This window comes from Lagopus leucura, unplaced genomic scaffold (assembly GCF_019238085.1).
Source record: "Lagopus leucura isolate 7727_CA_CO unplaced genomic scaffold, USGS_WTPT01 Super-Scaffold_100009, whole genome shotgun sequence".
Taxonomy (NCBI): Eukaryota; Metazoa; Chordata; class Aves; order Galliformes; family Phasianidae; genus Lagopus; species Lagopus leucura.
The window spans coordinates 20,162,610-20,187,244 of NW_024962266.1; the positions used below are offsets into that span (position 1 = coordinate 20,162,610).

A 24,635-nucleotide genomic window follows, 5' to 3' on the forward strand; every position below is an offset into this window, starting at 1 on the left:
AAGCGGGGAGCGAAGCAAGATGGCGGCGCACGGAGGGATGAGGGCGGGGCAAGATGGCGGCGCCCGTGCGGCGTACGGAGGGGTGGGGTTACAGTGAGATGGCGGCGACCGCGGGGCGGGGCGAGGCGGGGCGGGGACGAGGGCGGGGCGGGAAGCGACGCGGGATGGACGGCGGCGAGCGGCTCCTGTAAGTTACCGGGCGCGGGGTTACCCCGTGGTGCCTGCGCGTGGGGCTCGGGCGCCTGTCACCGGGGTGGCCCCGGGGTCCCTCGCGCGGTCAGCTGTGCGCGGCACTGCGATCCCGCGCTGCGGACAGAGGGGTGGCACCGGGATCAGCGACCCTGAGCGCCTTGCTGCGGCACCGAGCTGGAGACACCCGGGGCGGCCCTGAGGGCGCTGATCCCAGCACCGCTGTGGCCCCGCTCTGGAGGTGTTGGGGTCTGTCCTCTGGCTGCCTCCCATCGCGGCAGGGCTGAGCCCTGCATGCCCCCCACGTGCGTCCCCTCCTTGGGGCCCAGCTCAGGAGCAGGCTGGGGACGTGTGGCGTGTGAGCCCAGATAGCGCCGGGCCCTGCAGGCCCCCAGCCTCCCCCTACGGGAGCAGCTGCTGCCAGTGATAACGTAATCTCGAAGAGCCCCGGGCCAGGCATCGCCTGTCCCCTAGCAGGGCCCTGCTGCCCCGGAAGAGGCCCTGGCGGGTGACAGAGTCAGCGTTTGTCACCATGGTCCCAGCTTGGAGCAAACTCTTCCCTGCAGCCGTTGGCCGGGGAGCCACCGGCCCTGCCCCAGGGACCTTCTGGGGTGCCCAGCGCCCTTCATGATGACGAGCCCTGTCTGCTGTCCCTCCTGCAGCCCCAAGGGCTTCCCCAAGCTGAAGAATGACACGTTCCTGCGTGCGGCACGCGGCGAGGAGACAGAACACACCCCAGTGTGGTGCATGCGGCAGGCGGGACGCTACCTGCCTGGTGAGTGAGGGGTGGTGTACAGGGCTGGGGGCTGGGGGCAATGGAAAGCCAGCACACTGCTTGTCACCATGGCTGGTTCCTTGCAGAGTTTCGGGAGACCCGGGCCGCTCAGGATTTCTTTGACACTTGCCGGAGTCCCAAATTGTGCTGTGAGCTGACGTTGCAGGTGATTGTTCTCTGGAGGGGCTGTGTCCCATTTCCTCTCTTGGGATAGAGGTGGAAGAAACTTTAGGTCTGGCCCTTAGCCTCAAGTGACTCAGTAAGTTGTGCAGCCCAAAACCTGACTCAAGGTCCCCAAGTTGATCCACGGAGTGACCCCCAGCATCAGATAGGGCCCTGCCCCACCCTGGGGATCCCACTGCACCCCACGTGTGTGCCCAGCCCTCACAGGGAGAGGGACTCAAACCCTCACCCACTCTACATTTTTCTCTCCACTATCCACAGCCACTCAGACGATTCCCCCTGGATGCTGCTATCATTTTCTCTGACATCTTGGTGGTGCCCCAGGTGAGTCACAGTCAGTGGTGGGGAGCAATGACTGGGTATGGGGCTGGATCCAGAACTGCCATATTCCTGCCTTTTCCATTCTACCTTGTCGCCAGGCACTGGGCATGGAGGTTGTCATGGTCCCCGGCAAAGGACCCATGTTTCCAGAGCCCCTGAAGGAGGTGGAGGATCTACTGAAACTACGGCAGAAAGTGGATGTGACTGCAGAACTGGGTTACGTCTTCCAGGCTATCACACTGACACGGCACAGCCTGGAGGGCAAGGTGCCCCTCATCGGCTTCTCTGGGGCACCTGTAAGTGATATGGGTCTGCAAAGTGGGCTTTTCTGCTCTTCCCTCTGGAGTAATGCTGGTCTTGGCACCTCCAGAGCTGCAAGGACCAGCTTGTAGGCAGGGAATGCGTAGGGCTGCTGCTCGTGTACACAAGTCCTTCTTCAGCACCGATCCCACAACCAACCCTTTCACATGTTTTCCATCTCACCCTGCTCCTCTCCTTCCTGCAGTGGACGCTTATGTCCTACATGGTTGAAGGGGGTGGCTCTGCTACAATGGCAAAGGCCAAAAGCTGGCTGTACCGTCACCCTGAAGCAAGCCACCGACTGCTACGGCTGCTGACTGATGTTGTCACTGACTACCTCGTGGGGCAGGTGGCTGCTGGAGCGCAGGTGTGTCCTGGGGCATGGGGACAGGTCCTAGCAGGAGGGCAGGGACTGGGGACAAGAAGCAGAGGGGTCCAGCTTGTGGGATGAGGGACCGAGGCGCTACATGGTACCTGCAGCTCACCCGGCCCTTTTTATCCAACAGGCGCTCCAACTGTTTGAGTCCCATGCAGGGCATTTAGGCCCAGAACAGTTTCAGGAGTTCGCCCTGCCATACATCCGAGACATCGCCCGGGATGTTAAGAGCAAGCTGAAAGCAGAGGCACTGCCACTGGTGCCCATGGTAAATCCAAGCTGCCTGGGATGTCCCCGTTTCCTGGGAGTGCATGGAGGATTATGGCTGAGGGGGAGGCTGGGAGAGGGTACAAAGGGCTGCTACCAAGGTAGCAGTGTGACAGTGTCTGTACCTGTGTCTCTCATTGTCCCTGGCATCTGGATTCCATCCCCTGGAGTTACTGCCCATCTCCTCCTTCCCCAGATTGTCTTTGCGAAGGATGCACACTACGCACTGCGTGATTTGGCACAAGCTGGCTACGAGGTTGTCGGTCTTGACTGGACCATCCAGCCCCAGGAAGCTCGGTAAGAGTCTGGCACAGCACTCTTACTTTGCGTGGCTGCCCTGCTGCATCGCAGGCCTGGAATTTTCTGGTGCAGAGGAGGGGATGCCAGGCTCCAGTGCTGTGTGAAGCTCACAGCAGCCAGGAGCTGCTCTAGGGGTCCTACAGTTGCCCCTGATCTCTGCATCACACACAGCAACTCACCTGTTTCCTCCCTGCTCCAGTGCACAGGTAGGGAAAGGTGTCACCCTGCAAGGAAACCTGGATCCCTGTGCTCTCTATGCACCCAAGGTGAGCCATGGGCCTCCTGCCCCCATTTCCCCTCTTGTGACCTTGGCTCATGTCCCAGGCTGATGGGGGCAGGACTGGTGGGGACAGGTGTATCAACCTGCTGAGACTGATACATGGTCTCCTGTGACATCTACAGGAGAAGATTGGCGAGCTGGTGAAGAAAATGCTGGAGAGCTTTGGAACCCAACGCTACATTGCCAACCTGGGTCACGGCCTCTACCCAGACATGAACCCTGAGCACGTGGGTGCCTTTGTGGAGGCTGTGCATGCTCATTCCCGCCACATCAATAAACATGGCTGAGCCTGGGGACAGGACTTCAGGTTGTGCACAACTACCCTGAATATGTTTTTGTCACAGGGTAGCTTGCTCCAGGTTGTGATGCAGCATTAAACTAGCACCTTCTCCACAGCATCTGCATGGCTCTAGCTGGGAGTAGGGAATCGGCCTTGGAAAAGATTAGCATGTGAGGCCAAGGAGACCCTGATCCCCATCCTGCTGGTGAGGGGACACTGATGGGGAAGCAGGGATACCAGGGAAGCAGGGTCGCTGTTCCTTTGCAGTCTATGCATTGTTATGCTATGTACCTGCAAGAGGGGATGTGCTCAGTGCAATGGCCATCTCCTGGCACTAGGGATGCACTCAGCCCTGCCAGGGGAGAAGGGGTGCCTAGAGCTGGCACTTTCATGGGGAGCTCAGGGCTTATATCCCATGCCACCCTGGGCTCAGCATGAGCACTGCCAAAGCCCTCAACAACCAATGCCACAGCCCTGCTCAGGTGGAAATGGGCAGCATGACCGTGATTCAGGTTGTTATGAAGTTGGTGGTCCACCTGGCAGGACTCACCTGGAGACAGCCAGCACCCTCCAGGCACCAGCACCACCAGATGCTGCCATGCTGGCTGCAATAGCAGTTGATAGCATAGTGTTAGCAAGGCCATCACATAGCCTTTCTGGGACCATCCCCCAGCCACACATCTCATCTCCTCTGTTCCCCACAAGCAGTTGTGCCTGGGGCTCAGCACCCACTGCAAAAAGCAAAGCTGGGTGTTGGCAGTATCCTGAGCCTGGGGATACAACAACACATCCCACAGCACACAGGGCAGCTGTAGAGTGGATTGAGCACAGTGAGGAATCACATCCTGGATTGCACATGATTCTCTGTGAGCCTTCTTGGGGTGCTGGGTACCACAGGGGGGATTGAGATGCTGCATACACCGGGGATGTGCCATGCTTGCATTGCACGCAACATGAGGCTGTCTGGAGATCCCTCTGGCTTCAGAGAAACACGGTACATACGCATGGTAATGTTCATCCCTTTTATTATTAAACATCAGATGAAGAGGTCGCACACACACATACACACACGCACACAAACAAAACAAAACAAAAAAAAAAAGAAGAAAAACAGACTGGTTGAAGAATGCTATTTCGGTGGCGACAGATACTGAGTACAATTGGTTTCCTGGCCGGAGCGCAGACAAAAGTCACTTTCCAAAAATTAAAGTCAAACCAGACAGCAGATAACTAGCCCATGTTCCTAACTACAAGTCACTGTCCAGACTGGCCCCGGCCCTCCCAGCCCTCCCAACCCGTCGGAAAAATAACGAAGCAAAACCTCAGAGCTGCCGGCCAGGGGCCGAAGGCTCCGCTGCGGGCTCGGGGCGAGCATCCATCCCTGCCTTCCCAGTGGGACGGGATGGGAGAGTCCAGCCGCCCCCAGGCAGCCCCATTCCCCCCCAAGATGAAGGCATGCACGCACCCACGCACCTCGCACTCACACATGGGCGCCCGTGGGGCACAGGCGAAGAGCTGGGCGATGTCCACTGGGTGCCCGCGTCGCTCCCGCGCCGTCCTCTGCCACTCGGGAGCCGGAGTCTGTGCACATCCCAGCAGAGTCCTTCATCCTTTCCTTCGCTGTCCTCAAGCGCTAGGCTGCTGCTCCTCCCTCCATCTGTCCGTCCGTCCGTCCCGGTGCTCCCAGCTGAGTGCGGACATCCGCCTCCCCCCACACCCTTCTTGCTGCCGACGATGCCGTGGAAACCTGAGAATGTTTGCGTGCTTCCTCCTCTTTTTGTCTGTGGTTGTGGTGGTTTTTGTTTGTTTGTTTTTAAATAATAGTTATAATAATAATAATAATAATAATAATAGCAATAATAAAAATAATCCCCCCAGCCCACGACAATTTCAAGTATCCCCCAAATAAAAGACAGAATTATAAATAATTATAACTTTACAATTTAATAATTGACACATATACTATAGTATTTACAGTATCATAAATGCTTTTTTTTTTCTTTTTTTTTCTTTTTTTTTTTGTGTGTGTGTTACTTTTAGTAAGCAATCCCTGAGAACAGTTACTTTAACTTGTTTTTATTGAAGTATCTTCACAAATAGAGGAGTTTGCATGTCTCGGGCGGGCGGGAGAAGCGCTCTGCAAAGCCATCGCTTTTGGTGACGCATGAGGTTCTAGTGTTGCAGGTTCCTTTGCTCTTTGTCTCTTTCATCCTTCTCTTTCATTTTCTTTCCCTCTTTCTTTCTTTTCTTTTTTTTTTTTCTCCCCTTCCTTTTTTTTTTTTTTTCATTTTTTTTTTCCCCCAACATAATTATAAAGATTTTTGCACTTTGCAACCTTCCGATCCCTCCAGCGACCGCTTTCTTCAGGAAAGAGGTATTAGATTTCCAGGTTAGCTTTTGGTATTGGCAAGGGAGGGCAGGGGCTGAGCAAACCATCCTTTTTCCTGGTTGCCTTTTGGTTTGTGCCCAAAGAATCTCTGGATCCTCTCAGCGTGTGAAATGGTTAAATCCGAGAAAGAAAATAACATTAAAAAAAAAAATAAAAATAAAATAAAATAAAAAAGAAACAGAAGAACGGAACGGAGCAGCCTCTGCCGATGGGGGGAAGGTCTTCTCCGCTCTCCTTCCTTCTTCTCTCCCGAGTCCCCGTGCTGCGGCCGGACCCTGCCCAAACCACTGGCTCACCCAAACCGCTCCCGCACCAGCAGCATCAGTTTTTTCTTGCCTTTGTAGATTTGTTTGAGATTGTCAATGAACTGGGCGAACTGTATGTGCCCGTCCTGCGCCAGGAGGAAGGTCTCCCTGGCCTTGCTGAGGAACTCGATGAACTCCCCGTAGTGCCGCGGGCTGATGTGGGTGAGCCGCGAGTGGGTGGTGTTGATGTAGGCGCTTATCGTGGCGTCCAGCAGCTGCCGCAGGGGTGCTTTGTCGGTGGACATCAGCTTGCCCGAGTTCCTGCGGCCGGGGATGCCGGCCAGCCCTGGGGCCGTCATGGTGCAGCGGCGGAGGATGTCCGACAGCACCGTGGCACAGTGCACGCTCTTCACCACAAGTGGGATGATGGCCGCCAGCTCGTTTTTGCCCAGGGAGTGGCTCAAGGCGCAGGCCCAGAGCACGTCGTTGATGGCCGGGTGCGTGTCCTGGTTGTAGGCCAGGTTGAGGTGCGTCATGGCCAGCGAGGCCAGCTTGAAGGCCCGCAGCGGGTAGCCCCGGTGCTCCATGTAGCGGGCGATGGTGAAGAGCTGGGTGTAGGTCATGCCGGTGGAGGCGGCGTCGATGACGATCTGGTAGGCGGTCTCGAAGGCAATGTGGTCCTTCTCGCAGAGGGTGAGGGCGGACAGGGCGCAGTTCTGCGGGTCCTTCATGGCACACTGCAGGGCCAGCGTGCGGGCGCAGCTGGCCAGCTCCTCCCGCTGCGGGTAGTCCAGGCTCAGGCGCAGGATGGTGTTGTGGGACATCACCGTGGCCGCCACGATGCTGGTGGCTTCCGTAGGGGTGAACAGCGAGTACCAGCTCTGCAGGATGCTCACCAGAGCTCTCACTCCTGCGAGAGACACAGGGGTCAGGAGAGCTCAGAAACTTAAAACCCAGGGACACAAGTGGCTTTAGGGATCCCTGTGCCCATTCTTCTTCCACCACACGTGGGCCAGACACTCACCCACTTCCGTAGCACATGTCACCAGCCACCTCACCATCTCCCGTCGCCGCCAGTTGAGGGTGGACAGGGTCATGCGCATCACCTGCGAGACAAACACAGGGTGACCCTCTACCCTATGGGGATCCACTGAGGCCACTTAACACCACGGTGCTCCCCCAAATTCTCCATGACCCTGCTCACTATCGACTCCCCGCGAGGCTTTCAAGTGCTGCCTCACCCAAAACTTCCCCCAAACCTCAGCAGAGGCTGAGCTCTACCTCTCTAGGCCACGCAATGATGAATGTACCCCTTCCACGAGACCCCTGCGTGCCATGGGCGACCATGTGCTTGGTAGAAGACCATCACTAGAGTTAGTAGGGCAAAAGGGCCACCAGCATCATGCGTGCAATCCTATACCTGGAGCCCCAGCTCCAGCGCAACATTGAGGAGTGTTGTGTCTGAGTTGCTGTCGGCTGGTGTGGCAATCTTGAATGCGTCCTGGGCCAGCTTGAAGATCAAGGAGGAGGAGTGGATGTTCTTCTGGATGGCTTCCAGCACTGTGCGCAGACGTAGCATGTCCCCTGGATGCAGGCAAGGATGGTCAGATGGCTCAGCCTCCCCCCGGTAACATCCAGCTTTACTGTATCACCCAAGATGTGCTGTCTATCCATGCCTTTACTGGCCATAGCATCATGATGCTTCCCTGGAAACCACTTGACCCCTGCACAGGTTCCTGACTTGACCCCAAGCCTGAACCCCCAGCTCAGCCCTGTGGGGGACATCAGCCCCTCCTGGACACAGGATGGGGAGAGGGGCCTCTGATGCGAGCACAGACCAGAGATGCTGACGCGCCCCATCACCCTGTCTTGTTCCAGATTTGTGTTTCTACTCCCATAGCCACCAACGGAGCAGATGAATCTCATGCAAAGAAAACTGAAAAAAAACACACAGCAATGTGAAAACCCTAGCACTGCACCTGGGTACACACAGACATCTCAGATGACTAATAGCTAAATATATCGCCTGCCTCCCACAGCAGCCGCCTGCACCACCACCAGCATCCAAATCTCCCAAAAACGGCTAGCGGGGGCGTGGGTGAGAAACGCTCTGAGGACACAGGATCGCATTGGGACATGCTGTGGCGGGGGAACACCCAGGGAAAGACACAGCGGGAGAAAGAGATGTAATCCACCAGCTCTACAGCCCCAGCATAAAGCTCTCATCCCCACAAGGGGCTGAGAAACTAAGGATAAGCCACTTCCATCCAGGTACCTGCAAGGAGAGGCATGACGCTATCAGCCCCAGACAAGCAGAGAGGTGGAGGAGGACAGGATGGAGACAGTCATACAATGGGTTAGGTTGCAAGAGACCTTAGAGCCCATCCTTTCCAACTCCTGCTGTGGGCTTTGCCCCCCACCAGCTCAAGCTGCCCAGGTCCCATTCAATCTGGCCTTGGGCACTTCCAGGGATGGGGCAAGGAGGCTCTATGCTGCTGTCTGTCAGACTTGAGCAAAGGGAAACTTGTCTCCAGTAAAATCCTTTCTGTGCAGCCACATCTCATCGCTCACATCCTACAGGATTCAAAAGGGCTTCCCAATTCTGGAGAGGCTGCTGAGTGCTTCCCACACCAAGCACTCCAGCACTCTTAGACCGCCTCCCTATCACTCCTGCAGTATTGCTCCCCACCAAATCCCTCCCCAGCCTCTGGGCAGCTACCTGTCCATCACCCCTGGTGCCACACCAACCTTTGGCCGCCGTGAGCATGGTGGATGCCAGCTCGCACTGCTGTGACTCCAGATGCCCCAGGGTGAACCAGCGTGGGTACCTGCTGGGGACCACCGACACCAGGTGGTGGGGGTGAGTCACATCACCGGACGGTGCTGTGGTTTCCAGCACTGGCAACCTGAAGGACAAACAGAGGAGACAATGTCAGATCAGCCCCAGGATGTGGTGATGGGGAGCGAGGAGGGGGCTGTATCCTGCAGTGCCTCTGAAAGCCTCCTGCAGCCATGCACGTGCAGAGGCTGCTGGGCTGCATGCACACCACATGGGCATGGGGATCAATCTCAGATCGACTTGAAAAGAGGAGAATGATCCGTGAAGTGATTTATAAACTTGGAAGGAAAAACACAAGCATCAGGGGAAAAAAAAAAAACACAACAAAAAGGCAAGAAAAAAAAGAAAAAGAGAAAATCCTCCTCCCTCTGTGCTCCTTTTATGTCAAAGAGCCCGACAGCACTCCTGTCTGCATCATCTGGTTCTCCTTAAGATGCCCAGTTATGATCAGAAGCAGCAGTACATTTCCCCAGGGCCTCTGCAGTGGTTTTTGGTTACCTGCCTGAGTGGTGATATTCCAAAGCCTGAAAATCTCAGGAAGTCAAGGGAAAGAGCAGCAGCCCAGCTTCACTTGCTGCAGTGGAAGAACCATGTCAGCCCTTCCACACTCTCATTTCCTGACCTGAACGTCATCAATCCCAGGTCTTACAGAAAGGAAACGTCCCCACGGATAAAGGGAGCATCAGACGTCTGTCTTCCCCACAACAAAAATCAGAACAAGTCATGCACCAACCTCATGGCCCGCAAAGCCAGCTTGTACGCTAGGTCGGCATCATGGGGCAGCAGGGCAGAGAACAGGTATTTGGCAAAGGTGTGCATAGGGACACTCTCACGGTGGATCACCTCTCCCAAGCCGCTGAAGGGGCCGCCTAGAAGCAAAGCCCATTGGCCATTGTTATTACGAGTACATCACTAGCATCAGTACACAGCTACCCCAAAGCTGTCTTTGCTACCCCAAAGAGAAGCCCTCACCTTCCAGCAGCAGGATGCACTGCTTCCTCAGGGTCTGCACCAGCACTGGGTCCAGCTCCAGGTCCTGCAGACGGGCTATGATCTGCTCCTCGTTGCGGCACACCTTGTCCTGGGCATAGAGGCCTTCAGGCATCACTCTCTGCTGGCCCATCCCCATCAGGGCCACCTCCAAGGCCAGGGACAGGTAGGACTCGCCACTGTCTTGGCTGCCGGTTGTGACGGGCACATGCTGGTAGACAGGGGGTTTGCTGTCCCCGGTGTCTGGAAGAAGGGAGAGGTACAGAAGAGTTAGAGGAGCCTCTTAGAGGGCTGAGAAAAAAACCTTTCCAATTCAGAAGCAAGACCCAACACTTCCTTTGCTGCCTGCCTTTGGTTACCCAAAGATGATGGAGATGTGAGGTTTCACCCTTCTCCTTGCTCTCGACTGTGAGACATAGGAGCCCTGAGACACATGCAAGAGGACACACAGCTGATAACAAAGCCTTTCCCAGATGAGCATATCTTGGCTCAGCTCTGCCAAGCAGCTGCCCTGCTCTGCTGCAAACCCCAAGGCTGGGGACAGGAAGCGTGGGGCTCAGGAGCCCTGAGGCCAAGCACTGCACCCAGGACCAGCTGGAGTTGCCTGGCAGAGAGTGAGAGAGCACTCAGTACCTGAGATTTCAAGGCAATTTTCCTCTTCTAATCTACAAGCTTCGGTCAGTGTGAGAAAGAGGCAGCCAATGGGGTTCAGAGGGTGGCCTACCCAGCCCTCCAGGTTGGTGATGGTTGTTGCACCTCGCTGCAGCAGCTCTGAAAAAGAAGAGGGAAAAAAAAAACAAATTAATAGTGAGGATTTTATGATGGGTTCTCCACCCAGAGAGGTCTCCAAGACCAGAGGCTTTTTCTTACCCCATGGGCTAGGGACACAGGTACCTCCAGGGGCCATGGGAAATTTCCAACGGCCACGAGCAGTTCAGAGCAGCCACCACAAGGGCACTCAGACAATAGGAAGAGCAGGAACCCAGTACAAAAAGGTGCCCCAAAAGGCTGGAGGAGATGCAGTGGCTCAACCTCAGTCCCCAGGAGCACACAGGAATGTCCATAAAGCAGTGGTTGCCTGAATGATTTGGAAGGCACGCTCTCAAACTGGCTGAGCTAGCAAGGCCCAGAGGAGTTACCAAACCACTATCAGCAATGCAGCAACCAGCCCCAACTCTCTGCCAACTGCAAATGCAAAATAAGTGACGCTGGTCTAGTCTCCTGTCCATGTTACTCAGCAAATGTAAACGCAGTGTGGAGGTAGCACAAGCAGCCAGCTACCGCAGTGCTGCGGGCAAACAGCATCACCTGCTATCACCCGTGCGATCCGCGCACGCAACCAGACAGCAGGAACAGCTTGTGTCCCTGGGCATCTCTGCGTCCTCGATGTATGGGTATAGCGGCACTTTGGCTCAAGCAATTGGACTCAAGCAAATGGACAGTTTGTCATTTTGGGTGCACATAGTCCCACACAGTGCTCCCCCACCTCTGAGCTCTGAGAGTCTTCCCCACCACCTGGGACACCCCGGCCAGCACTTGCGGGCCCCTCCTCAAGCCCCTCTGCTCCTACCTTTCTTCTGATGCTTGTAAATTTCCAGCTGCCTCTGCTGCTGCAGTCGCAGGGTGTTGATGATGGCAACGGTTAAGCGCAGAGCCTCCCGGGGGTAGCCATGGGAGCGCAGGGCGTCCACCCGGGCGCAGGCTGTCGGGACGTGTTCTACAAGGCAAGGGCAGACACAGGGCGGGCTGAGCCAAGGGAGAGCAGAAATCCAGGGGATGATAGGAAAGAAAACCTGACAGCACCAGGCTTCAGGGCATCTTCTTCTACTCGTCTGCCCCACACCCCAGCTGCAAGCCTGTATGTCCTCACTCTCCCGCTGCACCTGGCTGGGATGCCTACTGGGAATACTCATGGGACTTCTCCCCACGTCCAGCCTGCAGCAGCCCCTAAATCCTGACCCCCCACAAACTGTATCTAGGGGAAGCAGTGGCAAAGTGCGTTCAGCTCTGTGTTGGGGACACTGGCAGATTTGGGATGACATTCTGAACTGCTTCTGTGACTGCTGCACGGAGTGAACTCCACAGAGACCTCATCTCTTCCACAGCCCTCCTACCTGGTGTTTTATTATTAGGAACAGTTGCGTGAAACCCCCAAGACTCAAAGTTGCTTAGAAATTCATCTGCTCCTGCTGCTCATTGCTCACCTGAAATCACAAGCAACTGTGGAGAGGATTATGACTGAGTGAGAAATTAGCAGGAGCAGATGACATGACATGCCGCATAACAAGCAGCAAAAATCCCATTTTCTTGCAGAATGTCCTACCAAGGGGAAAAAAAAAAAAAAAAAAGGCAAGCACAGAAGATCTAAAGTTATGGCAGAAGGATCTGCCATTTCTATTCCTGGAAAAGACCAGAGAGCTTTGGAAATGCAGACAGCCACCTCCACAAATGAGGTTTCCACATCCCAGAGGTCACTAGCAAGGAACATGAGGAAGAGGTTTAAGAACAAACACATCTATTGGAGACCTTCTTGTTGTTCACTCCTTTCGCTAAATGGATGAAACATTCAGCTTCTCACTGAATTCATCATGCAAGCTGCTGACAAACCTCACTCCTGTCCCAGCACAAGTTCCCTGAAGGGGAACCAAGGAAGCAAAAGCACTAAAGCCAAAATCAAGGTGATTGTATCAACCAGCTATGCCTAAAGGCTCACCAGAGTCTGTGCCACAGAAATGGAGATGTGTTTATCACATCTATTCTAGATGCAGTCCATGGAAGCACCAACTCCATGCCACCACCTACAGCTGCTATGGGAAATCTATCCCAGAGTAGAAATGTCCTCTCCTGCTCTACCTATGCCAGCAAAGGACAGAGCAGTGGTGGGCTCTGGCCTTTCAATATCTGTACATTCTCCTTCTTTGCTGTGCAGATGAGGCGTCTACACTCCCAGAAATGCGAGGGCTCACATCTTTTCTGGGGTCAGTCTGAGTGCTGACGGTTACAAGGAACCCATAAGCCTCCCGTCTCACCTGCTCTCATCCTGAGACACTTAGTTACTGAGGTTTTAAAGTTTAGGTTGTCGAGATATTTTCAATTTATAACGCTGAACCTTGCAAGGATGCAGGGTAGTAAAACTCCTTTGATGCTTCGGGTGGTTCTTTTCCATGAGCAAACCAATCCATCCACCCAGGCCACGCTGGAGCTGCTGCTTGGATGCTTACCGAGCCACAGCGGCTGCCCCTGGGAGTTGAAGAGCAGACTCTCGCCTTCCCGCTGGTAGGCAGGGGACACGTAGAAGTCACTGCTGATGATGCGCTGCAGGTGGCTGTCCTGCCAGTGCAGGTCACAGCCCTCAATGGCACGGGTGAACACGGTTCGTCTGGGCCTGGCCAGTGAGTCTGCAAAGAGGATAAATCGTCAGAGCCTTGGGGCAGCGGTGGGACCCTCCTGCACCTTATGGAATCATCAAGGTTGGAAAAGACCTCCAAGGTCATCAATTCAATCACCAACCCATCACCACCATGCCTACCAAACCACGTCCCCTTCCTCGGCCCCAGGGTCACCTTGCACCTTGACAGGCGTGAAAGGAAGCCCTGAGCATGTCACTGGCATCGGGGCAAATTGGGGTGACCATCACCCCTCCCAGTAAACACCACAGTGTGTGCAAGAGAACTGGGAAGGAAGGAGAGGGCATCCATTGTCTTGAACCCCACTGCTTCCCTGCAGCAATGGTTGTGCTCCTTCACACAGCTGCTCTGCAACCAAAATGTCATTTTCAAAGCTATTGAATGCTTGTATGCAACCCAAAACAATAAAGCTCGTTACGTATTAATGCATTAATGAGGCGTGCTGTGTATTAATGGAAGAAAAAAACCAGAACAGCCTGCTTGCTAGACTTATGCCCATGCATGTGACCCCTCTCTACACAGAGGTTTGCCCATACAACGGGGCTGAGGCTTGCAACAAATCCAGCTGCTGCTTATTGCTCTCTGATGTATCTAGCAATTGCATGGTCTGGCTCATCTAGCTGACATTTCTGCTGGGCTATTGTTCTCCTGTTGGGCTATTGTTTCTCGCAGACAGTGGGAGCAGGTAGCGCTCGCTTCCCGTCTGGGAGCTGCAGGGCAGGAGGAGGTTTTCACCCCATCCAGACAGAGCAGCCGGGCGCTTTGTTGGGCTGTCTGCAGCCCTCCTGCTATCGGCCAGCCACGCTGGAACAGGAGGGCAAAAAGCAGCCGTGCGTTGCAAAACAGGGAGCCTCGATCGCAGTGCAACGCGGAACGTGAGGTCCTGCAGATAGACGCGTCGGGGAGGGAAAACAAAGGGCTCTGCTCAGTGCTGAGCCAGGAGGTTGGGTAAACACGCTCTGGAAGCGATGGTAACAAGCAATTAGCCTGAATGCTGCAGGCACCCCGAGGTGGATAGAAATTAAACAGGTGTTCGTGCGTAGAGCACCGACCCTCCGCCAGGTTGAGTTGGGCAGGAAGGATTTCGGCAATCAGCCGTTGCCTGACAGTAATAAAGGAGGCTGGCAGCAATTCACTGCGCTATTTGCATACCCATAACCACCAGCCCTAGGATACATCCCAGCTCTGTTTTCATCCTAGGCACTCTGGAAACACCGTGCACACATCCCAGAATGTGACCAGCCCCGAAGAGCAGCAGGGCTGGGAGCACTAGGCAATCCTGGCCATGTAGAGCTGGAGCGAGGCCAGCTGTAAGGCGAGCTGCTCCCGGCCTGCGATGTGCACATGGGATGCCCGGCGTGCGGCCAGGGACAGCAGCAGTTTGCTCCATGGCTATGTGTAACAAACCCACAGCCAATTCTCATGCAGCAGATGGAGGCACTGCGAGAGCAGTGAGTTTCAATTAATGTCTATCTTGGGCCAATGGAAGGGGCTCTGCTCCACCTTGCTCCTTGCTTTCATAGAATCACAGAGTCCGTTAAGGTTGGAAAAGACCACTAAGATCACCTAATCCAACTGCCAGTCCATTGCCACCATGCCCACTAACCATGTCCCTCAGTGCCACTTCCATCTTTTAGCACGGGCTTCAAAGTTCAGCTCTGCAACAATTCAAGCAGTGCCAGTGACCAGGAAAACCCAGGATGCCATTCTGCTCAGGGCTGACACCATCACAGGAAGCAGAACCAGGAGCCACGTGTATGCCCCCAAACCAGCTTCAGAATGGACAGCCCAGCTGATGGCCCCATAGCTCCCCAGAGCCCTGCACTGTGCTGGGATTTATTCTGGGGGATGGAGGGGATTTTTCAAAGCATTAATCACGGTCCAACTGCTCCCAGGGTGAGATTCCCATTGACGTCAGTGGGAGCAGCCCTGAGCCAGCACTCGGTGCCTGCTCAGCCCATGTGCCAGCACCCAGCAGCACGCCGAGTTGGGTCTCTATGAGCACAGCACCAAGCACGAGCTGTCCTCCTCCAAGCAGCACCACTCAGAACCTTGCGAGAAGCAAACTTCTGAAAACACAACCCCATTCCCCTCAAACCAAAGAATCTCTCCCTTACAGAAATGCATTTTTTTGGCAGATTCCCGAACTCACCTTGGCTGTGGCTGGAGCTCTGCGTGAGCGCATTGGTGATGTTCGGAAGCTCGTTGCCATAATTGCCATCTTCGAGGGGACACACGTCCATCTCGCCCCATTTGCGCAGCTGCCGAAGCCAGGAGGATTTCTCTTCCAGCTTGCAGTGAGGGTTCAGCACGACGCACACCCACAGCGCCCCTAAACAAAGCCGAGAGGTGAGGGATGTGCTGTGCTCCCCTGCACCGCCCGGCCGCTGCCTTCCCACCGCCTGCAACGTTTTCTCAGCATCCATAAACTCACAGCAGCACAATGCACAGACCCAGGAGGGGGATTTAGACAGCTTTCAAATAAAAGTAAAACTCCTCTGTAATGAAGCTAAATTATAATCTCATGAGATGGGGGACAGTGGGGAGGAGGGAAGAGGAGACCGGCTGTGTATGAATTTGTGAGTGCTTCTGTCTGCCAGGACAAATCTACTGTTTGAACTACACATCAAAGCGTGCTTAAAAACATCCTGGCAAGCTGCAGAGTCTGTATCTCCAAAGACTAACCTGATTTTGATCCTACCCACGTTCCCAGCGCTTTAAAGCCCGCTCAGAATGCTATTTCATCTGCCATTGTTCTTCGGGCCATTTGCATTCAACTATTTATAAAGGAGATTTGGTGTATTTTCTTCCTTTCTCTCTCTTTTTTTCTCTCTTTTTTTTTTTTTTTTTAAATCCCCAGCAGCCCCCCAGACCGCAGCAGAGGAACCCAGAGCTCGGTGTGATGCCTGGCAGCCAGAGCTCTTCTTGGCACAAGCAAAGGTGCCCAATGGCAGATCCACCACAGCACCATCAGGCTTTGGCCGTGGCAATGCCCTGCCCTGCGCTCTGGGCCCCGCAGAGCTCTGGGGTACATGAGCAGTGGTACAACATCTTGCACAGTTGTCTCTCAGCTTGTTTCTCAGCCTGGGGAGGCAGCGAGGTTTGGTGATGGGGCTTGGTGACCCTGCTCTGTCGCAGCCAAGAACACGATGCGGCCGGTGAGTTTTGGCTCCTGTTGCTCCACTGGGACAATCCCCTATAGGGATCCTCATGTCTTCACAGGCTATTTTTGTGAACCCTCCAAGGTACCCTTTGGCTGCCAAAATAGCGTGCCCCCAGGCTCTCCTGTAGAAGGGAAGATGGGATGGGGACAAGCTGGGGAGAGGGATTCACGTCTGTCTCAGGAGAGAAGCACTGAGGTAGCAGTCTGGGAAATGGAAAAGTTGGGTTTTGGGAGTCCTTTGGCCAAGTGAGAGCATGACTGACTCCTGTCCTGAGCCGATACGCTGAGCTGGGTCAGACTTCGTGTCTCACATGCTGCAGAAAACCTTCATCTGAACTTTCCGACAGCAGAAGGTTAAGTGGGGAACAAAAAGGCAGATCACGATTAAGCTAAGCCTCTGAACAAAAATGCTTTTTGATTGCAGGGCTGGGTAGAAAGGGGGGGTCACAGGAGCCTTCCCACCCCAGCGTCCCTGCTGCTGGCCCCAGGGAGGGCAGGCACTCGGATCCTGCACTGAAGTTTCCAAGCCATCAAAGAAATTCTCCCGTTTCCCACAGGGTCGCTCCCTGGCCTAATCTCCTGAAATTCCCCACTGTAAACAAGTGGCTGAGATAAATAAACCCGTCTCCAGGCAGATTAAGGTCAGGCTGCACTTCAGCTGGTTTTTCATCTATTTTTTGTAATTAGGCTTTAATCATAAGTAGTAATGCGCCAGGGCAAATACTCCCACGCCGCACAGCTCCCTATCCAGCGGGTCTTCCCTTGGCTCCCCAGCAGACGGGGCAATAGATGCTCAGTTGGCAGCACACACACATGCAAACGACGCCTTTTATTTCTTTTTTTAAAACTCTGAAATCCTGCAAAATCCTTTACATTTTACCCGGTATAAATCCACAATCTTCTTTAGGGCTGATCTTCCAATCCCACACAAGTTGGTGATGCAGTCTTTGTTAAAATCGATGATTCGTTATTAAATGCTTGCCCAAAATAATGTCTGGGGCTGGTTGCAGCATCTGGCATAGGTTATCTCCCCTCCTGCCCTCTCCATTTGATAATGTTCAGCAGTGCTGGTGCAGCTTTGGCATCCCTGACATGGAGTTGATCACTTGTCCCTGAGCACCATGCCGACACCATCTCAATCATCTGCAGTTCAGGGCAAACTGCTGCATCCAGGCCTGCCTAGACACCCATACAACCACGTTTCACAGATGTGTTTGCTTTCCTCCATGTGGAAATTCTGGCGTGGTGGATTTGGCCACCTCTCTAGGATTCTTGAGTATCTAGCCATTCCAAATCCTGGAAATATCTTTCTGGCAGGCAGGCCAGGATCAGCTCTGCAGAGCTCGTGTGTTTATTTCCATCCAGGGAACCGCAGGCAGGAGCAAGGCATCCCTCCTCGCCCAGCCCCTCGTCTGTGCCATTCCTGCACTGCTGCCGTGAGGAGGCTTCCAACCCCAGCCCACCACGCAGACAGACTGTGCCAAGGACATTTTGAAAGCCAAAGCAGCCTGGCAGCCGACTGCCGGTTATCAACTATTTTGCAGACAAGACCATGTAGGGCAGTGTGAATTTCGGGAGGGAATTCTTGAGCTACATCAGAAAAACAATGGCTTCACCGCACTACTGCTCTGACAGCATGGCAGCTGATGAACTCCAGAAGTTTCTGCTCCAGCCACTGAGACCTCCTACCTGGCTTCTTGTTTCCCACAGCAGGGACAGGCGTATAAGGAAAACCATAAGAGCAGGCAAATTTGCAGAGATACTCCACTGTCCACCCTCCCACAATCTGTGACTCAAGAACTTCTTGAAAGAGAAGTGGCATCTATACTCAACAGCCCTTTTCTCTCCTTTTTTTCCAAATAATTTTCATCCCCCTCTAAGCTTTCAGCCTCAGAGATTCCCATCACATTAGCTTCACCATGCCACAAAGTCAATTTTTATCACACTGATAAGAAACGCCTTCTGCCTGATTCAAACACCTCCACTTGCCCTGTGCTCACCTCCTTGGCAATTTCATGAGCCATTCCTGATTTTACATGTGCAGTACACCTTCCCTGAGTCTCCCCTGCACACTGAAGCACATTGACCCACAGAGGTCTTCCTCATACAGGTGTGGCTCCAGACCACGGACCACCCTCATCCTTCTAGCTCTATAACATCTCTTTGGTCCCAGCCCGTGAGCTGGTCCAGCCCTTTACACAGCATTTCCCACCACCAGGCAGCAGAACAGCTCAGACTCACACTGAATCCATGGCACAAGTCAAACTATTCACCCATACATCCAGGAGAGCCCATGACTGTTGGGTCAACTCCACCACACAACCATCCCCTCCAGGCTCATGTCATCTTAATATTTTATTCTAATAATATTACATCATCAGCCAGTTGAGCTGGTGTCTAAAGTGCTTAGTTAGAATTATCCAGAGTTGTATTTCTCTTAAAGCCAGGCTCTGCACAGTCCATCCCTCCCACTCACTCTGGAAACCATTTGTTCGCTAGGACAAGACATCCTCTCTCTGAAGCACAGAAATACAAGGGGCTTCTTCTGGCACCAAGGCATTGCCATTTCTATGTCTTACTACAGCACATGCTTCAAGATGCTGCAAACATGGCACAAGCCGCCCTGCAAACATATCAACCCTGGCTCCTTTGCAGGAGAGGAGCTGGTTTGTTTAAGGTGCTGAAATGTGCAGTTTGGGCCTGATCCAGCTGTCCCACCAGGATTTGGCTGGGAAACTAGGGTGAGCTCTGGATGAGCTCCAAAATCTAATAGAACAAGGCGTGCAGTCTCAGCAGCCCCGCTCATCCCGCTGCTGCTCCTGGTGGCCCTTACCCAGCTCATCCCAGAGCTGCCGACACTTCTCTGTTATGCCCGTCCCCTGCTGCCTCCAGAGGGAGAGCCGAGGGTCGGCCATGAACTGCTCCGTTATCAGTGTCAGCATCCTGGCCCCGTTGGAGTCCCTCATGCGCAGCATCTCCCGGACCTGGAAAGGACAGAGAGAAGGCTCTTTGTGAGACAAGCCATGATCCCCTGGAGGTGTCTAAGACAGTCACAGAATATCCCAAGTTGGAAGGGACCCATAAGGATCACCAGGTCCAACTCCTGGATGAGGTCACCTAGATGCCAACTCCCTCACTCTAGCTGGATGGCCATAGTGGATTTCCCTCCACCATGCTAACAAAGAGATGGGGGGAAAGCCCTGATTCATGAAGAACCACTGCGTGGGAAGCAGGGACTCTGCCTGACCCAGAGCCTGGATTACAACCGCCAGCTCAGTGGCCAGGAGAGAAGGCACTGGAGCAGAGATTCCCAGCTGTGATGGGCACTGTGCCAGGGCAGCCAGCGGGCTGCCTGCTACGTGACGCGCCATGCAGAGCGCAGCAAGAAAGGGAGCAGGGCTGGCTCCTCCTCACCTTGGCGAACATGGAGTTGAGCTGTTTCCCCGAGCCGTAGTACCCTCCCTGAGATAGGAACAGCTTCACCTGTTCTCGGACTTGCTCTTCATCCAGGTGCCAGCAGTTCTCATCGTCAATGCTGGCCCCAGCAGTTGGGTCAGGAGCGCCTGGGGGACAGGGAAAGAGGAAAAAGAGACCATGAGGTTTGTAGCAGCAGAGCTAGCAATCATGGAGAGCACAAAATGGCCCATCTCTTTTATCAGCTCAAGTGAGAGCAAACCAACCCTCCCACCAGCAACATCAGGCTCCCCTCCCATGGTGGTGGCAGCAGCAGCAACCATGAAGAGAGATCTTGAGCACAGCATTAATGCCTACAACTCTGCTCGTCCCTCCTAATGAGTCTAGGGTAGCACCAATCAAGGTCTATTCTGGCCCAGCTTTCACCACCAGTGAAAGACACACTGGGTGATGCTTGGGAGGACAACAGTGAAGGCCATTCCTCTCCTACTGCCATACCCCATGCTGAGGCACAGCAGCTGCACAGCCCCGAGCCTTCTGCGTCCCCTTGGATTGCCTGGGGTTCTCCTCTTGCTGCACATTGTGGATTTGTTTCAGCATCCATAAAGCTGATCCTGTAAACCTTTTCTATCTCTTGGAAGCAATTTCACAGAGGTATTCTTGGATGAAGGATGCATGGATCCTTCCTGAGCCTTCCTTGCCCCTTTTAATTCCCATTTTTCCCAAGGGCTTTTCTACCTCCTAGCAACACCTTCAGCTTCATGAGCACAAGGGGCAGGCAGAAATACGGCTCCAGGAGGGGCCAGGAGCCCAGCCCGAAGTGCTACAAGGACACTCCAGTGGGCCCCAGTTGGGGAGCAGCCATCTCTTCTTCCACCACTCCTTGCTGCTGCTTTGGGTACACACCCCAGCACTGGCTGAGAGATGTGGAGCCAAGAGCTGAAGTGCAGCTCATGGAAAGCCAGCTCCAGACTGCTCAGCGAGGCGACTCTCTCTTCTTGGCTTATAAATGGGAGGACATCAACCGGAGGGGTTTTGCTCCTCCGGCAAAGGCTGAGAGCGCTCCTGACCCAAAAAGATACAGCTATTTGTATTTAATGTCCTTTACAAAATTCCTTTAATTTCTGCTAATAATCGCTGCCTGAGAGCTGTTCCAGCAAGCCCCAGGCGCTGCCCGTACCGCGCTGGAGGGAGAGGATGCTGCTGCTGCTCCCTCTGCGGAATAACTTATAGTTGACAGAACAACGTAATTGGGACAGGATCTGAAGCAGCAGAAAGGAAACTGCTTTCGCCCACAGCCCTGTGCTGGGAAGGAGGGAACCAGCTCCACGTGACCCAGCCCTGCTCCCCGCTGTCATAAGGCAGCACAACAGCGCATCTCAGCTTCTCTGTGTCTCTTCTTTCCCTCCCCCAAGTCCGTCCTTATCTTCGCTCCCCCTTGCAGATAAAGAGCAGACAAGCCAGTGATTATCCCGTATCAGGAACCGATGACTAATCTGTCTGCCACGAATGCTTATCCGGCCCCCATCACCGGGGTTGCTGAGATGCTTGTGCTCTTAATATCCTCCTCCAAGCAGCCTGCCCGCTCCTCCCAGCTATCCAGATCAGCCAGGTCGCCTCATCAGCCTCCACGGGGTCATCTGTCCATAGCTACAGGGTGCAGACACCTGGCGACCCATGCACAAATTCTCAGCTCGCTCCTCATCAAGGGCACTGGGACAGCTCCAAGCAGAGGCTCAGTGAGATGCACAGAGAAGCAGTGTTTTTGCAGGGTTCCCAGGCTAACCCCAGTGTTAGCATGCAGCGGAAAGCGCAGACGGCACGGAAAGAAGCGTGGAGCTAAATAAAATCTCCTCCTCCCACACAACACATTGAGCACTTCTCACGTTTAGGTTCTGACCACAGCTAAATTAGCAACACAGCTCTCGTCACTCCAAATAAAACCCACGTTTACTCATAAATTTATTTTGCTCTCCCATAAAAGATTCATACAGAGGGTTGTAATATCAGATTCCCACACACGCCGCACAAACAGGCAGATAATGGGCTACCCAATTACACCGGGGAGCTGGATCAACATTTAAGAGCAAACAAGAGGATTTGCGTGGCGTTTAAATATTCATGGCAGGATTTGCCCACTTCCCATTGCCAACGTTTGCACCGTGGTGGCGTCCCCATGGCATGCCATGACGTAGCCGATGAGCAATTCCATGTCTCTGCTCCAAACTAGCAGGGAACGGCATGTAACACAGCCCCCAGCCTGCGTAACACGTTTCTCATATAGCAGCATTCCTGCTCCAAAGAGCCTGTTTCAGATGCGCTTGATCTTTGTCCTGCGGGATTCAGATTTAAGGAAACACCAGCATACATCCTGAGTGGAAAGAGTGTTTCACAAACCCATTTGCACAGGCTGTAGAAACACAGATAAAAATGCCATCAATCAGGGCAGCTAGGACCTCTCCCTCGTCATGGGCTCAGCACTTAACTATTTGGCACCCAAGAGAGACCCAGCCAGAGGGGATGCGAAGAGTGGAAAATAAGGGCTGGAAAAAATCAACGGGGGAGAAAGCGGAACAAAGGCAGACATGGAAAATCTAACACCTTGCTCAGAAGTTAGCTGTGGAAGGTGAAGAAAAGTAAAGCTCCTGGAGGGGGGCATGTTTCTGGGGCTGAAGAAGCACTGGGACGCCCCTGGCTCACACTGAGGTCTCCCAGGTCTGGGCAGAAGAGCCAAACGCACCCATCCTGGTCCTGGTGAGCTTCTGGACCATGGAGCAGTTCACAGAAGCCGTCTCATGACTGCATGTGGAGCTGCCAAAAGCCTCCAGGCTGTGTCTCCAGCATTTGGATAGAAACCAGGAGTGAAGGAAGAGCCACCCAGAACGGAGAGGGAGCAGAGGGGGAGGATACGGACAAATAAACAAACAACAGAAACCTCAAAGAGAAAATAACCAGGCACCAGAAAGGAAATGAACTCTAACAAGGGGTAAAAATAGCGGCGAAGCGAGGGAGAAAGGAACCAAGCTCCACTGAGCCTCCCAAGCCTCCCGTTCCATTTTTAAGTGGAGGCAGATTGAATGGAGGCAGCCTGAAGAGGCAGAGACATCTGACAGCAATCGAGGGAGTGAAACCCCTCAGCTCCTGGGACCAAAGTAGCTGCCAGCAGTGGCACTGTGCCCATCACAGCTGTGGTCCCACTGTGGGCCATGGGGATGCGATGGCACGGCTCTGCAGACTTGTAATGCCCATCATTTCCATTGGAGTAAAGTCCTGAAGCTGCCCTGGAGATCCTGGTTAAACCTCCCAGCACCTCTTACGGCTGCCATGCAACTCCCAGACCAAACCCAATTCATTCTGGAGTTTAACTCCCTGTTCTTCAGCTTTCCCCACACACCTCACCTGCAAGTGCATGACTGTGTCCAGGACAGAGGCTGAACTTGCCCAGGCAGGCAATGAGCTTTCATAACACTGCCGGTGAGAGCAATGAAAACAGGCTTGAGAGCACACTGCTAACTGCGGGGGTCTGGCTGCCCCTAGGAAAGGCCAGAGCATTTCGCTGGTGTAATGACAGCCCTCAGCCTTGTGGTGAGCCAGAAAGCCACGCAGAAACAAGGGAGGAAGCAGCACTGAAAGCCACTGTGGTCTCATTTCGAGCTGCCACTTCAGAAGCCGCAAGCGGAGGAGGGCGATACGTGAGACGCGCGCTCTGAGTGCGCTGCCCTTTGCAGTGATCTGCCAGAACAGAAACGTGACCTACTTCAGCACGCAGAGGTCAAGTGGGAAGCAGACAGCCAGGCACACCTAGCCTTGCTGCTCCGACTGAACCCTGAGAGAACGAGCGAGCACTTTGGCTGCACTCCGAGGCTGCATCGTTACTGGATAGTTTGCATTTCCTTCTAGGAAGGCAGCCCAGGAGAGCAGCACGTGCGTGCACACTCCTGCAAGGAGCAAAGGTCTCACACCCTACTGCGAGCCTTGTGGGCGGCTGCCTGCAGCCTTCTGTGCTGCTCAGGCACTACAGAAGGAGCAAAGAGCACCTCTGAACGGAGAGGGCAGCACTGTTTCTGAAGCAGACACGATACAACAGGGACGTTCATAGAAGCATTGAGGTTGGAAAGACCTCTAAGATCACCCAGTCCAACCCCACCCCACCGTGCCCACTGACCACATCCCCCAGTGCCACATCTCCATGCTCCTTGAACACCTCCAGGGATGGTGAACCCACCACCTCCCTAGGCAGCCTGTGCCACTGCATCACTGCTCTTTCTGAATAGAAATTTCTCATAATATCCAACTGAACTTCCATAGATGCCCCTGTGCTGCAGCATCTGCTCCCCCACCCCTCATCCCAACCACCAACACAGAAGGAGCAGCCCTGTGTTCACCAGACTGAAACCCAAACCAAAACTGAAAGACCTTTCCTTAGAAGAAATGAAAGAAGTTAAAAATAATTTCTAGAGAGGGCTGCTCTTGCTTCATGGTGCAGTAACCTCAGTTGCTGGGCACATGCTGGGTTAGTTCATGTTGCAGAGCTGCAGCCAAAAGACACCCTGGCCTCAACCCAGAGGTGAACAAAGCTGTGACCCCAAGAGCCTGACCCAGTCAAGACCAAGAAACATGCACGTAAGCACATAAAGCACTATTTAAAGCATCTAAAAGATTTCAAATCCCAGGATCAGGGACCTTCACTGAAAGCATGAACTGCAGCTAGGAAAGGCGAGATGTGGGGTAGGCTTGGATCCCGTCCAGTGGGAGCCCCAGCAGAGCTGCTGGATTGCTCTGACATCCAGAGCCCCATGCACAGCAAACCTCTGCCACATGGTTGGGCTTTATTGGCAGGATGGGGAGGGAAAAACTGGCAACATCTGGAGTCAAGAGCCAAAGCCACACTCTGAACCTGAAGGTGGGGCTTTTTTG

General features: G+C 54.0%; 2 protein-coding genes across 2 annotated transcripts in view; one reads left to right on the forward strand and one right to left on the reverse strand.

Annotated features, from left to right (window-relative positions):
- The first annotated feature begins 19 nt into the window (after positions 1-19).
- On the forward strand, positions 20-3,386 carry UROD (uroporphyrinogen decarboxylase). The gene is given in 12 exon segments (XM_042874065.1): positions 20-77; positions 80-126; positions 129-187; positions 852-964; positions 1,051-1,130; positions 1,409-1,471; positions 1,567-1,764; positions 1,974-2,135; positions 2,275-2,412; positions 2,608-2,708; positions 2,911-2,977; positions 3,114-3,386. Coding segments are annotated over 12 exon segments (1,251 nt in total). The 3' UTR covers positions 3,279-3,386.
- An 893-nt stretch (positions 3,387-4,279) lies between these two features.
- The window catches only part of ZSWIM5 (zinc finger SWIM-type containing 5), a 64,945-nt gene continuing 44,589 nt past the window's right edge, over positions 4,280-24,635 (reverse strand). Inside the window, exons 4-15 of the mRNA XM_042874063.1 lie at positions 19,719-19,867; positions 19,138-19,288; positions 15,294-15,473; positions 12,956-13,132; positions 11,305-11,451; positions 10,368-10,505; positions 9,717-9,977; positions 9,478-9,613; positions 8,654-8,811; positions 7,326-7,489; positions 6,930-7,011; positions 4,280-6,815 (exon numbers count right to left, since the gene is read on the reverse strand). Of these exons, the coding sequence (XP_042729997.1) occupies positions 5,953-6,815; positions 6,930-7,011; positions 7,326-7,489; positions 8,654-8,811; positions 9,478-9,613; positions 9,717-9,977; positions 10,368-10,505; positions 11,305-11,451; positions 12,956-13,132; positions 15,294-15,473; positions 19,138-19,288; positions 19,719-19,867 (2,606 nt within the window). The 3' untranslated portion in view covers positions 4,280-5,952. The remainder of the gene's footprint in view (positions 6,816-6,929; positions 7,012-7,325; positions 7,490-8,653; positions 8,812-9,477; positions 9,614-9,716; positions 9,978-10,367; positions 10,506-11,304; positions 11,452-12,955; positions 13,133-15,293; positions 15,474-19,137; positions 19,289-19,718; positions 19,868-24,635) is intronic.